Source organism: Naegleria gruberi (genome assembly GCF_000004985.1).
Source record: "Naegleria gruberi genomic scaffold NAEGRscaffold_1, whole genome shotgun sequence".
Classification (NCBI taxonomy): domain Eukaryota; phylum Heterolobosea; class Eutetramitea; order Acrasida; family Naegleriidae; genus Naegleria; species Naegleria gruberi.
Genome location: NW_003163326.1, coordinates 898,063 through 912,309, shown reverse-complemented (window position 1 = coordinate 912,309; position 14,247 = coordinate 898,063). Strand labels below are relative to the sequence as shown.

Below are 14,247 nucleotides of genomic sequence, written 5' to 3'. Positions count from 1 at the left end.
ATATGGAGAAGGTTGATAATGGGTTATTGATGGCACAACTAATTAGTCCTGAATAAATCATTAAAATCCGTTCAAGAAAATATAATTTAATTAAAATCCACCGACTTTGTCTCTTGGAATAATACGTAAATCTGTACCATACTTGAGCCAAACGTTTCCTGCAGTTTGACTAGGATTAATACCGATACCATCATTGGAGAGAATTGCACTAGTTTCAGCAGAAATTTGGAATTCTTCAGCAGCATACTTCAAAACAGCAGTGAATGGTGCACTTTCAGGAACCTTGATTCTAATCCCGTTTGATTGTTATTATTAATTGTTACAATATGTGTGATGATTAATTCAATGATCGGAAATGGTCAATCATTTATTTACATACGTTCTAAAAGGTTGCTTTGGGTGTGATGTTAAAGTAATCTTGAAAGTGACTTTGTTTTCGGTGGTTGCAGACATTTTTTTGGTTGATAGTGCCACGTATCTATTTTAAATTCAATCCTGATTCACTCGTAAATATTTTCTCTTATTGCAGAAGGGAGTAAATGTTCTTGTTGCATTTGAATACGAACAGATGTGACTGCATCTTCAATAACTTTCATTCTATCTTGCAGTTGATTTTCTGGAATTTTTGTTGAGCTCTCAAAACTGTCCATTCCTTCTTCTGTATAATCAATATCTGAATATAGTTGACCACACTTTGCAACACCTTTAAACCATTCCCCAACATACTTTTGACCTTGTGTGATATAGTAATACACTCCTGGACCATGCTTCAATCCATTCAGGAAGGAACCTTCGAATCTATCTCCATTCTTTTCCACACAGGCTCCATTACCTCCTCTCATATCATTTTCCCATTCTCCTTCATATTTCGTTCCATCAAGATAGTACATGACTCCATAGCCACACCTTTTGTCGTCCTTCCATTCACCGTCATAAATTTCTCCATTTTCATAATAAAATACACCCTTTCCATGCTTCTTATCGTTTTGGAATTCTCCCAGAAATACTCTTCTGTTTTTTTCCTTTGAATATAGGGATCCCTTACCATGCTTTTTATCATTTGCCCAACCACCTTTATAATTTACCTTTTCATTATCAACCTCTCCGTAGCCATGTTTTTGATGACCTTTCCATTGTCCTTTGTAAGTTTCCTTTGGTTTCCCTTGAAGTGATGAGGGTTTATAAACTGTGGCACGAATACCATGTCTCTGACTCTTGGCATCATTTTGTTTCCATAATTGATCCGTTTTTGATAATTCCAATTCAGGAATATCTTGAAGAGAAGGATTTGTTTCCATTGGTTTGTCCAAATCTTCGTCATCTACCAATCCATCAAGGTATTTCCTGTATAATCTCTTGTAGTATTCCAATTCCTCTTGCTGTTCAGTTGGGGGATGGCCAGGGGCTAGTTTATCTTCTGGAATGCTTGTTTCGAGTTTTTTAATCTTATTATAGAGCTTTTTGATTTTAGAGTTCAAGACTTGTTTTACAGGTTTTGAGAGGATGTGTCTTGCAATTCTGAGATTTTCCAAAACTTCCATTGTTTCAAGATAGTGGAATTCCGTTTGAGAAATAGATCCAATAATTACTGTGGCACTCTTTCCACCAAGAGAATCGCTCATCATGGCAGTTACTTGAGAGTCTCCAAATAAACTGTTAATATTGATAGCTGTATCCTTTTTAACTCGTGTGTGGTTGACTACATTGTGAATTGCGTTACCGAAAGCAATCATACTCATGTTTAAACTTGCTCCTTCCTTCATATGATCTCCCTTTGCTCCAATTTTACCAATTCTTTCGGTACCCTTCAAGTTTACAAACATAAAAGAAGATGAGACATCCTCTTCTGGGTGATCGTAATTGTTTCTTGTGAGCCTTAATCTCATAAAGGAGTGCAACCTAATTTTTCTTTGAGCAGTCAATTGTTGGCTTCTTCTTATACCATTATCAATTAGTGATTGAAGATGCTCCCAACTGTCAACTTGATGTTCAGATAGATTTGTGATAAATACCCCTTCCTTTCCACTTCTTTTTAATTTGAGCTCTTTCCCCTCATTCAAATCAAGTAAATCCAAAATCGAATCATTACTCATTTCCCAGAAAGAAAAAGAAATACTATAATCCACCTTGTCAGAAACTGAAGAGAGATAGGAATAGCCTTCTCTGAATGTCAAATCAACAATTCCTTCCTCTCTTTCATTTCCAATCATCATTTCAGTTTTTCCTGTTCGAGAAGATCCATAGGAAATAATAGTTCCATTATAACCCTCAATCACGGCATTCAATACTGGTACACAAACACTCTCAAAGATTGTGTTGTTTGTTGTTTCTGAATCAAAACAATTGTCAAATGAATAGAGCAAACCCTCTCTACTTTCAGGGTGATAGGCAATCAACTTGTTTACATCCGATATTTCAACAATATTTTGAGCATTAGCACTCGCTTCCTCAGCTATTTGATTCAATAAAACATGAATGATACTAGAGAAATCTACATACCTGGTACAGGAGAGACTCGTACGCAAACATGAATGTGATTATAATGTTCCTCTACAGTCTTGGAAATATCCTCTTCACTATCTGAACTCTTTCTTAGATATTCATTGTTAGAGTTATTAATCGACTCCTCATTTATGATACTGCTCAAATTTAGGGATTCATTCATTTTTTAAAGATGTTGTGATTGGTTTGAACTGTAATTTTTTAATTCAATTTTAAAATTGGCGGGATATTGATAAGACAACCTTTTGACATAAATAATGTATATCATTTCTACTCAGTTAAACATCTTGTTGATCCTTTGAGGGTCTCATTTCTGTTGAATAATTCAATGATTGAACAATCCATTTCGTAGTGATGCTTAATTTGGGTATGCCACTGCTGAGATGGTTGTGATCAACTTCTGGACTTACCAAAATCCCAATCATTTGATGTGATTCTCTTGGGACGAGCTTTGTGATCTGACATGTGTGGTACGATTTGATTACTCTATTTCACAATGAAACAAAGAATGCTACTAAGGGTGATTCAGATGATGATTCCTTCTGTTGAGATGCACTATTAGAGACCACATGAATAACCTCAGAATCAGCTGCTGTAGTGGATGGAAACATAAGATTTTTTAGATTCTAATCCTTACTGTATTATACCGAAAGTTACCCCGCCGAAATGGCACTCTTAATTGAGCTCTTCATGTTCCTCAATATTTAAAATATATACATTTAAAATATTACTATTTAGAAAATATTTATTAATCGTGGTCAACGTGTATTGTGTATTCAGTTCTATGGCGATTGTTGTGGTTGTTGTAGTGTTGATTATCAATACCTCCATTGGAGGTATCATTGTTGTTAAATGAATATCCAGGATGACTATCTCTCTTACAATCAACTTTTGAAGGAACATTTTTGAATTTTGTCATTTTGAATTGATTGGAACTATCGTCCTCTCTGGGGGTTAATTTGATTTTGGCATCCTCTGATCGTTTCATAATATCCAACTTTGCTCTTGTATTTACAGATGATAACATTTCTTGCTTTTTGTCTTCCTTAAATCTACGATCAGTTTCTTCCTTTTTCTTTGCCCATTCCTCTGCGAATCGATGTTCCATCAAATCTTTAGCTTTTTGGTCAAAAACATTCCTATGTCCATAAGCAAAGCTTGGATCTACATCCGAAGGGAGAAGATCTGCTTTCTTTTCCTTCTTGTGGGAGGTTATTCTTGCATCGTGACTTTTTCTAAAGTTCGAAATTTGAGAGGAAGACACTTGTTTTTCCTTTAAACTAAGCACATTTAATTTCTTAAAATCTCTATCTGGTGTTTCATCTCTATGAGGTTGATTTTCCTTCCACGAAAGCACTACTTTGAGAGCCCCTTCAACATCAGGAACAACCTTTTTGCCATATGTATGATTATTGCCAAGAACATCCACTGGATTTTCTGAAACTTTTTTCCTTGCTGAGAGCATATTTACAAGCTATTTTATTACTATAACCAAGAGATGAAGATTTGATGAGGAGTTTATTGTTGTGATTAATAACGAATTTCCTTAACGCCTGTTGTTGTAGTTTTTTTAAAGTCTATTTCGCAACCGTTATGAAATAAAATGATCCTTAATTGGAGATGAAAGAGGTACCAACGAGATTTAAGAGAAATATTAATAGCTTTGTTGAAGATCAAAAAAACAACAAAAAAATGCCTACCACATAAAAAGAGGGGTACAAACAAACCCCAAATGAATAACTTGGAAAGACTCACAGAAAGCAAGTCCGATATTGAATATAAAAGAAAATTAAATAAAATTTCAAAGGACAAGGAAGAAAAGAAGAAGGTTGCCTACTCTTATCTCAAGACTATCTCCAAGATGGGCTATGATTTTGATGATTCTATCAAACAACATAAAAGAAAGATGGAAAAAGTGAAGGAAAAGAAGGAAACCAAGAAAGATCCATTCAAAAAAGAAAGAGAGGAATTCGAAAGAAAACAAATGGAAAAACAACAGGCAATAGAGGAAAAAAACAAGGCCAAGGAGGAACTCCAACGTAAACATTACGAAAGAGAAAAGAAGAGAAAATACATGAGAAGAACCAATAACAGAGGTCAGCCAGTCCTCAAACATCAAATGAGTCAAATTTTGAAGAAAATTTCAGATACCAAATAGATTGACAAGTTGTAGATAATAGGAATAATTCGACCTAAACCCAACCAGGTTTTCAACACTCTCTGGTCACAATTATTACAACAATAATGGATCCATCACACACAGGATTGATAATAATGAGGAAACAACCATGATTCATTAGCCAAGATAACAAAGAATAAAAACTTCAAAAAAAATGTTAGGAATCCTCATCTTTCTGTATGGTTATGCTCTATTGGCTGGCCTCATTCTGTATACACTCTTGATGGGACCAACAGATTTCCACAAGAATGGATATATTGGAAAATTCTACAAATTCCTAACACAATGCCCTAAACGTATTTGTTCAATGTGTTGCGGAATTGGATGTTTGAAACGTGCAGAAAAGTATTTCCTCCATACAAGAAATCCGATTTTGCAGGTAAGATTTAGATCACAAAATTATACATTAATTTATTACGTATTTATCTGTACAGATTGTTTATTTGGCTCTTATCAGCATCAATGTTGCTCTCTACTTGGTAACAGTATTCAGAGAAATTCCGAATCTTTACATCCCAGAATATCATCGTTACACTGGCCTTGTTGCACTTATCATAACCTATTGTTCATTCTTGATTGCCTCCTTCTCTGATCCTGGATTTATTACCAAAAAGACGGAAAGACAATTTGAAAAATCGTTCCCATACGATGAAGTTATGTACATTTCCGAGAGAAAATGTTCAACTTGTGATATTGTTCGACCAGCTCGTTCTAAACACTGTCCTCTTTCTGGAAAATGTGTTGCTAAATTTGATCACTATTGTGGATGGCTGAATAATGATGTTGGTGAGTTGAATTATAGATGGTTCCACTCGTTTTTGATTTGCAATTTCCTTCTAGTAGTTTATGCAGTTTATATTTATGTTCAAACATTGATGAGTTTGGTGGATGAGGAAAATTTGTGGAGTTCTACATTTATGAATAATAAGGGAGAAAGAGTTTCTGCATCTGTTTCAATTATTATTCAATATATGCTCTCTCGTCACATTATGATAATTGCTCAATTGTTCTTTATTGCAGCATGCGGATTGATGATTTTTGGATTTTGGCTTTATCATTTCTATTTAGTTTGCACAAATACCACCACTAGCGAAACTTTCAAGAAGAAGGATTTGGAAGAGTTGTGGAAAGTTGTTACCAGATATGTTGAAACAAAGAAAAAGAATGGAGGAAAAATGTTCAATTTGCAAGAGCTTTATGATCAACTCTATCAAGAAGAGGAAGAAGAGGAATCTCAAGACGAAGTTCAAAAGAAGAATACTGAAAAGAAAAAGCAAGTGCGAAAGGAATGGAAGATGAAAATGTTAGAGAGAATGATTGATATGGCAACAAATGGAAAATCTCTTGATTTGAGCTTTTACAATCGTGGAATAATCCAAAATATTAAGGAGGTCATGTTTCCACCTGCATTGTATTCCAAACCTTCCAGATTTACTAAATAAACTCTTTATTGAATCATCTTATTTTTCTTTCCTTTAGCCTTTCAATAAGTTGGTCAATAGATGATAAGCTATTCTTTTCGGATAGTATGTGGAGGATATAATTCTTGACAGCTTCATTTGAAACAGATTCAAACAATATGGAAATGATTGATTTTTGTTCGACTGACCACTCAGCTGATAGGGATGGAAGGCTTGCACAAACATGATAGGCCATATATTTGAAAATAAAACAGCCCTCCAAGTCCTCTTTTGAAATCACAGCCAGAAATCTCTTCAAATACAGTACAATCAGATCCAAATTAGTTTCATTTGGGAATATAGAGAGTTTGCTCAACCATTCATTTCCAATATTTAAAACTCTGATTTGTTTAAAGGTCAACTCATTCACAATATGATTTCTGTATTTTGAACTCCAAATATTGGTGTGTACAAAGAAGCTAAGAACATACTGGGCAAATGTTGACTGATTAAATGATGCTGATGTCTGTTGTTCAATAAAATCTTTAAACATTTGGAAGAAAATATCTTCCATGGTCTCCATTTTAGCAAATCCTCTGAATGGATTTGTAGCGTATGGGTAAGAGTTCGCTTTTTGAAGTAAATATTGTTCCTCAAAATATGTATCAACCCATGTTTGCAATAACTGTTGTACTGAATCAATAAAGAAAATATCAGTATCCATAAGGAATATTTTCATAATATTTGCAAATTGAATAACTTTTGGATAAAATACATTAATGTAAGATTGTTGAGATGAAGTAGAAAATTGTGGGTCATTTCTAAAGTTCGATCCATAAGTAAGCGTTAAAATAAATTTCAATGTGTCAACAATTAGACCAACATTCTTTGTTTCATCCAATCTGTTAATATAATAGTATTCAATTGATTTGTAAATCCAATCACTTGGACTAGTTGGCTCAAACTCTTGTGAATGGAAAGGAGCTCCAACCTGAATATTGTTACTTTCAATAATATTATCCTTCTCAGATTCGCTTTGTGAAACTTCAAACAAATCCTTATCCAAGTAATTCAAAAGGGTAGGGTGATAATTCAATACAAATGTTTGTAAAATGTAAAAGAAAAGATACCTGTCACCCTTGAATTTGATTGGTTCGAGTAAGGAAGAGGTAAACAAAGCCAAATTGCAAATCTGATCACTAGAAATTAAATCCTTGAGTCTTGTTTTCTCATATGTATACAACTTTAAAAAGTAAAAGCTCAGATTGAAAAAACGTTCTCTTAGAATAAAGTACTTGTATCTGAGAGGATTCTCTGAAAAGAGGGACTTGCTATAAAACTCCTTAGTAAACAAATACTTGGTAAATACTGAATTGTAAATTCTCAACAATAGCGACTCGAAATGAATATCATTATACAAAACTCCAAACAGGTGCTTGAATGACTTGGAACTAAAATAGCAAATGGTTACAACAGATGTAATGTTTGCAAGTAATTTGGTAATGGTTTCAAAGTTATCTGCAGAGTTTTCTAAACTTTCTAATTGATTCAAAATTAATTCAGCCCACTGATAGATCTCTTGATAAAATACTCTATTTTCTACTCTTTTCATTACCATAAGAATTTGTGATGTTGTGTCAATATCATCCTTGGAAATAAATCTTGCGAAATCACTGTTTGGATTACAATAAAAATTATCATAAAACGTGCAAATAAAGTACAGAAATCTAATACACAAAGATTCCATACCACTTTTAAGGGCCTTGACAGCTAATAATGGACAATCTTCCAAAATGAAATTTTCCAAATGACCAATAGAATTTTCATCTACTTCGTCCTTATCTTCAAAGGATGGGAAGGAGAGTGCTGACTTTGATTCCATATAGACTTGCATCAAAAATAAGCAATGTTTTGACAATCTTATGGCTTGGTGATTCTTCTTAAAGGCTAACTGGATGATGGTAACAAGATTTGGAAACATTTCTTGACAGAATAGATGCATAACACTGACGATCTTGTAACTGGTACAGGCAACTATAAATGATACCAACTCGTTACAAAATTCTAACAATTCTTCATTTTGTTCTGAAAGACAAAGTGTCAAATATTGTTTAGAAATATCAATAATATTAGTATTCTTAATAATTCTTTCACAAATATTCTTTCCATGACAAGCAAGTGCAGAACACATCTTGGCATAATTTGTTGCCAATCTTGGCGATTTGTAAAAAAGTGAGCTATTAAAACCCTTAAAAGCAAACTTTTTAAGCATTTCCTGAACTATCTTTGAGGCAACGGTCAAAGAGTACCTTGAAAATAGAGCTAAACAATCCAAAACACATTCTAACAAAGTATTGTCATCCTCACATTCTAAAATTGACACCATGTCAGAAATTACATGTTGGGTAATATCCTTTTCATACTTTTTGATAATGTCTACTTTTTCGGAAATGGAATTATTGAGTGTATGTAAACCAAAATCAAATGAATCTCGAGTAATCATTTGATTTATCTCATCTTGTTTCGAGTAGAGGGTAGATAACAGTGTTCTAACGAGCTCTGATGTTACAGTAATTAGGTTTAGATTTTTGTGGAGAACGGTTGGACTCCCATTTGTAGCATCTGCATATCCAAACCAAAATATCGTCTTGAATAATTCATACTTGGATTCTAAATATTCAATGAGTTCAAATGAATTGTTTGAGCCAATTTTTTTGATGATTGAAGAGAGAAGCTTGATATTAATTATTCTCTGATTGATCACACTGCTTCTAATAAGTTGGAAAATTTCAAGAATAGTATAACCAGCTTCCGATTGATCTCCTCCATGATGGTAAAGACCTGATTGGACGTGGTATTCTTTGTTCTTATCGATTACGTTACCTTCCAAATCAAATCTAAGAGGCTTGAATCTACTATTGTCCTTTTTTTCTTCCTCAGACTCGGCAATAATCTCTTGACCACCAACAATCCACTTTAGCTTTTCCTCTTCATCTTTTACATTTTTGAGTTCACTTGGATTCAAACTATCTTTAATTTTTTCAATAATTTCAGTAATATCCTTTTCAATAATTTCCTTCTTTTCTTCTTGTGACATTTTAACTGGTTCTTTTGGTGTGATATCTTTAGGATTAAAAGTAGATTTCTCCTTTGCCTGCTTCTTTTTCAATCCTCTATTTTTGAGCAAGTTAATGAGGGAAGAATCAAAATTCTTTAAAATCTGTTCTTGAGCCTCTTGTATTTCTTCATTAGACATTTCAGAAAGCATCTTGTCACTTTCTTTATCAATAGAGTCTTCTTCTGAGACTCTTTCATTTTGAACATGTTTTAGTTTTTCAATTTTTTCCAATACTGGCTTTTCAATTGTTGGTGCCAGTGTTTGTTTTGATTTTTCCAATGGTTTAGTTTTTTCCTCTTGCTTTTTTCTTCTTCCCAAGAATGTTAGTGTGGGTTGTTTTAAAGTTGGAAAAGGTTGTGGTTGACTAGGAATTGTTGGTAAAGTGATCGAACTTTTAGAAATGTCTCTCTCTACAATAGTTGTGTTATTAAAAATTCGGAGAATATTCTTTGGTGCATCATTCTGTGATGCTCGTTGTTCCTTCTCCATGGCAAATTTGGATTTTTTCACTTGTTGAACAGAAGGTTTAGCTTGTTGTTTTAAAAATAATTCTTGTGCTTTTAATTGTTCTTCATAGTCATCATTAATTTCTTGTTCAAGATTTTGTTCGGAAGTTGTTTCAAACGTATTGTCTTGTTGATTCTCTTCATCCTCTTCGAACGAAATTCCACTCATCGCTGCTCTCTTGAGCGCATTTTTATTTCTGCTCATTTTTTTGAAGTTGGTGAAGAAAAATATAAAGCAACAAGCCACATTGTTTCTCTCAATTGTAGTTTCACTTATGACTGTGCAAATTATTCAAACCAATTTTTACCCTCAATTGAAGAATCAGTAACAGCGTAAGATGAGGAAATGGAGGAAGAGGCTCTCATATTTTGTTGTTGTTCCAAAACTTTAACCACATTAAGCAATGAATCTTCATCATAGTATTCTCCCTCATCTTCTGAATCTGAATAATCACTATCAGTAATAAATGATTCTGAAAACGAATAGCTATTATTCCTCTTCTCAGGATGTTTTTCTGGTTTGGGAGGTTGTTTGGTGATTGGGTCTTCCAACATAAAGTCCTTATCAAAACTTGAAGATGCTTCTCTCTCAAAAACAATATTAACATGGTTTGTAATGAGTTTGTGTGGTGATTCTTTTCTAATCTTGTCTGACTTTTGTACAATATTGAGCAAATCAGAATCATCCACCGTTCTGTCAATAACTTTCTTTGATGTTGTGAGATGGGTGGACTCTTTGCTTCCCTTCCTTGGAGTGGCTAAATAGTCTAGTAGAGGTGATTTGTTAGAAATGTCTGATATTGAAGGAGAGTTTTCTATTGAAACATCTTTCCTTCTGTCTTCTTTTGTTGGTGAATATTTTGTTTCCTTTTGAATGGTATCCTTTTGTGTGACTTTTGGTTCCCTTTCAGGAGAAAGCTTTTTTAACAGAGCTTCTAAATCTCTAGTCTTTTTATCGAGTATCTTTTTTTCAAGAGCAATTGATTTTGTTTCACTCAACTTGACTGGTGTGGAAACAATGGTACTTGTTTGTTGTTCCTTTTCTTCTGTTGGCAGAGTTGGTTCAGTTTCAGTTTGTGTTGACAATTCCCTTGTTTCCTTCTTTTGTAACACTAGTGACATTCTATTGATTTCTAATTCTTCCACTTGTCTTTGAATTTTTACGTTATCTCTTTGGAGAGCTCCATATCTTTCCAACATTCGCTTATTTTCTTCTCTTAAAAAAGAGACTTCTGAAACTCTTTCTTGTTGCTCCTTCTCTCTTTCTTCTGCCAATCTTGTTATGATTACATCACTCTTGTCTTTCAATTTTTTAAGTTTAGAAAGGCTAATATTGTATTTTCCTTTCAACTCGGTTGACTCTCGTTCAAATATTTCCTGTTGTTCAGTATACTTTTGAATTAATTCCTCATTCTTTTGTGCCTCTTCCTCATATAACTTTTTGTATTTTCTGGCTTCCTTGTGACTGTCATCCAGCTTTTTAAACATTTGGGCAAGTTTTTGTTTGTCAGACAAACAGAGATCAGCAAACCCTATTTCCTTCTTTGTGTTTGCTTGATTTAAGTAATCCTGAACTGATGATATGATGGGATTAAATGATGATGTACCCGAATATGAAGATGAAGATTGAAGAATGGCTTGCGTATCCAAGCTATCCTTGCATGAGGTTGGTTCGTTCATTTTTTTTTTGCTTTATTTTCGTAACCATTTTGGCGCCAAACCTTGATAAGAAAATGTGGGGCTAAACTCTGTTCAACATGATAATGACCAGTTCTTTTCTTTCATTCTAAAGTTGTTAAAAACTGTTGCTAATAAATACTACCTGTTAAAATACAGTAATTATTCAAAAAAAATGGGTACAGCATGCTCAGTAGAAGAGCACAGACTTATAGCCTTAGATTTTGGGGATGCAATCAAATTACCACAACCAGAGCAAATTACCAAGAGAATTGTCTCTCATAGTTTACCTCCGAATTATAGCTTGCAAGAAACATTGTCTCCACAGGTGCCAAAATCCCCTCGACTTCCTTCTAAGGTGATCCAAGAGGAATACTCGACTGAAATACCCTTCGATGACGTTTATTATGAGATGAGATTTGAATCACTAAGGAAGGACTACCACAATAGTGAAGTTCTATCAACAGCAGCATCAAATTCTGCCTCAAATAACGACAATTCTAGTTCCGACAGTCCTAGCCTGTCGTCTTCATTTATCAAATCTTCATTTACTGGCTCTTTCACTGGGTCACCTAGTGATCAGCCTCAATTTGATCCTGCCCTTCTCGATGATAAGGACGATCGTTTTATATTATTTGATTCAATCAATTCAAATTTCACAGAATTTAAAAACAACAAGATGGCTCAATTGTCTTACTCATGTGTTGAAAGAGGAGAAGACAACAAGATGCACATTAATGAATTTATGAATAGTTACCCAAGCTTCCAATCTAGTGAAAAGAGAGCAAAATTTATTCTCAAAATATTACTGAGAAAAACAAAGAAAATTGAAAGAGGTTTTGATCCAAAACAAAAGGCATTACCAAGCTTAAAATTGATGGATCTTGCTGACATTCTTGCGTTGGGAAAAGAAAAGCCTAGGAAATTACAAAATCCATTGGAAAAAAGACATTATATTAAATTGGCAGCATTCTTACTCTATCAAACACTCAAAGGAAAGGAATTGAACAAACAGGAAGAAAAGTTTTGTGAAAGGACAGAGGAATTATTGACGTTATTGAGTGACAATAACAAACCTAAAGTTGAGTCTAACAATATTATTGATTCTCTTGGTGAAATTAATGTGGATTTGAAACATTTTACAGCCATTCTGACATGGTTTGAAGGAAAAATCAAAGGAACCGAAGATGACAACATGCTAAGATTATAAATTGTAAAATAAAATGTAAAATATTCTAATTCTTCAAATCAACATTTCCAGGTTGTTCTGTACAAACAGAACCGGATCTGTTTTGCTCTTTCTTTTGTTTTTCAATGGCAAGTAATTTTTCCTCCACAATTTGTTTTGCCTTCTTGAATTCATCAAAAGCACCATCCATACTATACAAACCAACTAGACTAATTTTGGTTGAAGTTTTCATGGCAGTTCCAAGTTTCTTCTTTGTCAAAGCAAAGAATACTGGTAGCTCTTGTTCATTACACTTTTGAATAATTTCCTCAATCTTTGTGTCAAGTCCACCTGGAGTAGTAACCTTATCAATGTTTGGAGCAATTACTACGGCTCTGATATGTTTTAGTTTTAATCCCTTGAGTACCTCTCTTATACCAATCACATATCTCAATCTTTGTTTGAACTTTTTCTTATCTGTTTTTTTCAATCTGAACTGATAGAATTGAAGTTTGGTCAACATTTGAAAAATGATATTCTCATAATCAGGATCCAGAGGGTAATTTACATATTCTCTAATTTTTCTTTCATTTGAATTTTTGAGAACAACCTCCATTGACTCGGCAATAGAGAGGATGTCCATTTCATCATCTGCAACAAGCTTTTCCTCTCCATCAGATGAGTCATCCTCTTTTGTTAATATTGTTTTTGAATTTTCTAATATGGTTGTTTCTTCTGTTTTTTCAGGTACTATTTCAATTACAACTGATTCAGTCTCTGTATCCTCTTTCAAATTCTTTAAAAATTTCTTAACATCCAAAAATTCGCCTGGAGCAATATTATGCAACTTTCTAATTTCCTTTTCCTTTAAGATTAATTTCTTTAGTTTGTTTGGTTTTTTCTTTTTTGTAAGAACTGTAACAAGAGCTTCTGTTGATTCCTCATTAGTTGAATGAGTCACAGCTTTAATGAATGCATTATAGACATCTTCGTTGGTAATCTTGGATGCATCCTCAGAACGAATTTCCAATCTAATTGGTTTCATTCCCTTCATATCTCCTTTAGAAAGAAACGCCTTTTCAACTCGATTCATTTTTGACAATGATTTTTTAGTATTGTCATCCTTTGGAATTTCCTTTTTGGTTGTTTTTGTTGCTTGTTTTGAAACTGTAGACTTTTCATGGGAATTAGTATTAGAGGATGAAAAATTGATTTTCCTTGATATTTCTTCACCAATATGATCTGCCAATGTAAATTTCTTATTCTTCTTCTTTTCCACTATAGGAATATCAGATACAACTTGCTTCAGAGATGCTTTGGAGGTTTCGGAAGTTTTCTGTGGTGATAGAGTCTTTTGATTAATTACAGGATTATTGAATGTAGGTTCTAAATTATTGGGAAGCAAACTAATTGGTGTACTTGTCAAAATGTCTTTATATGAAAATTTTGCTGATTGTTGAGGTGATTCTTCATTGTCAGCACTAGCAACAGTGGGAAAATTCAAATTGTAACCGGCCATATTGGCATTCCCTTGTTTTCTTTTAGGTTCCGAGGATAATGAAGACTTTTTACTCCTTGATGATTTGTGTGTTTGATGATTATTTGAAGAAGAATTACTTGTTGTTGATACTGGTAATGATGATGAGGAGGCAGTATTCGGAAAAACATTCAAAAAAGAAGGAACAAATGGCTTGCTG

The 14,247-nt window shown here is 33.7% G+C and overlaps 6 protein-coding genes across 6 annotated transcripts; 2 read left to right on the top strand and 4 right to left on the bottom strand.

Annotated features, from left to right (window-relative positions):
* Positions 1 to 90: 90 nt before the first annotated feature.
* NAEGRDRAFT_60149 (uncharacterized protein) lies at positions 91 to 453 on the bottom strand (the record flags this gene model as incomplete). Its single annotated transcript, XM_002683146.1, has 2 exons — positions 91 to 289; positions 380 to 453. The coding sequence occupies 2 exons, from the start codon at positions 451 to 453 to the stop codon at positions 91 to 93; spliced, it is 273 nt and encodes a 90-aa protein (XP_002683192.1).
* Positions 454 to 500: 47 nt separating this feature from the next.
* Positions 501 to 4,061, bottom strand: NAEGRDRAFT_56509 (kinesin; the record flags this gene model as incomplete). The annotated part of the gene is made up of 2 exons (XM_002683145.1): positions 3,328 to 4,061; positions 501 to 2,452 (listed from the first exon to the last, which is right to left on the bottom strand). The coding sequence occupies exons 1-2, from the start codon at positions 3,965 to 3,967 to the stop codon at positions 501 to 503; spliced, it is 2,592 nt and encodes an 863-aa protein (XP_002683191.1). The 5' UTR covers positions 3,968 to 4,061.
* A 129-nt stretch (positions 4,062 to 4,190) lies between these two features.
* Positions 4,191 to 4,843, top strand: NAEGRDRAFT_77779 (uncharacterized protein). Its single transcript, XM_002683463.1, has one exon. The coding sequence runs from the start codon at positions 4,235 to 4,237 to the stop codon at positions 4,658 to 4,660; it is 426 nt and encodes a 141-aa protein (XP_002683509.1). The 5' UTR covers positions 4,191 to 4,234; the 3' UTR covers positions 4,661 to 4,843.
* Positions 4,844 to 5,109: 266 nt separating this feature from the next.
* On the top strand, positions 5,110 to 5,799 carry NAEGRDRAFT_3070 (uncharacterized protein; the record flags this gene model as incomplete). The annotated part of the gene is made up of 1 exon (XM_002683462.1): positions 5,110 to 5,799. A coding segment is annotated over one exon (690 nt), but the record flags the coding sequence as incomplete, so codon positions are not given.
* Positions 5,800 to 6,954: 1,155 nt separating this feature from the next.
* NAEGRDRAFT_61414 (uncharacterized protein) lies at positions 6,955 to 9,688 on the bottom strand (the record flags this gene model as incomplete). Its single annotated transcript, XM_002683144.1, has 2 exons — positions 6,955 to 6,983; positions 7,027 to 9,688. 2 exons carry the CDS (start codon positions 9,686 to 9,688, stop codon positions 6,955 to 6,957), a joined length of 2,691 nt encoding a protein of 896 aa, XP_002683190.1.
* A 2,929-nt stretch (positions 9,689 to 12,617) lies between these two features.
* On the bottom strand, positions 12,618 to 14,069 carry NAEGRDRAFT_45136 (uncharacterized protein; the record flags this gene model as incomplete). The annotated part of the gene is made up of 1 exon (XM_002683143.1): positions 12,618 to 14,069. The coding sequence occupies one exon, from the start codon at positions 14,067 to 14,069 to the stop codon at positions 12,618 to 12,620; it is 1,452 nt and encodes a 483-aa protein (XP_002683189.1).
* Positions 14,070 to 14,247: the final 178 nt, after the last annotated feature.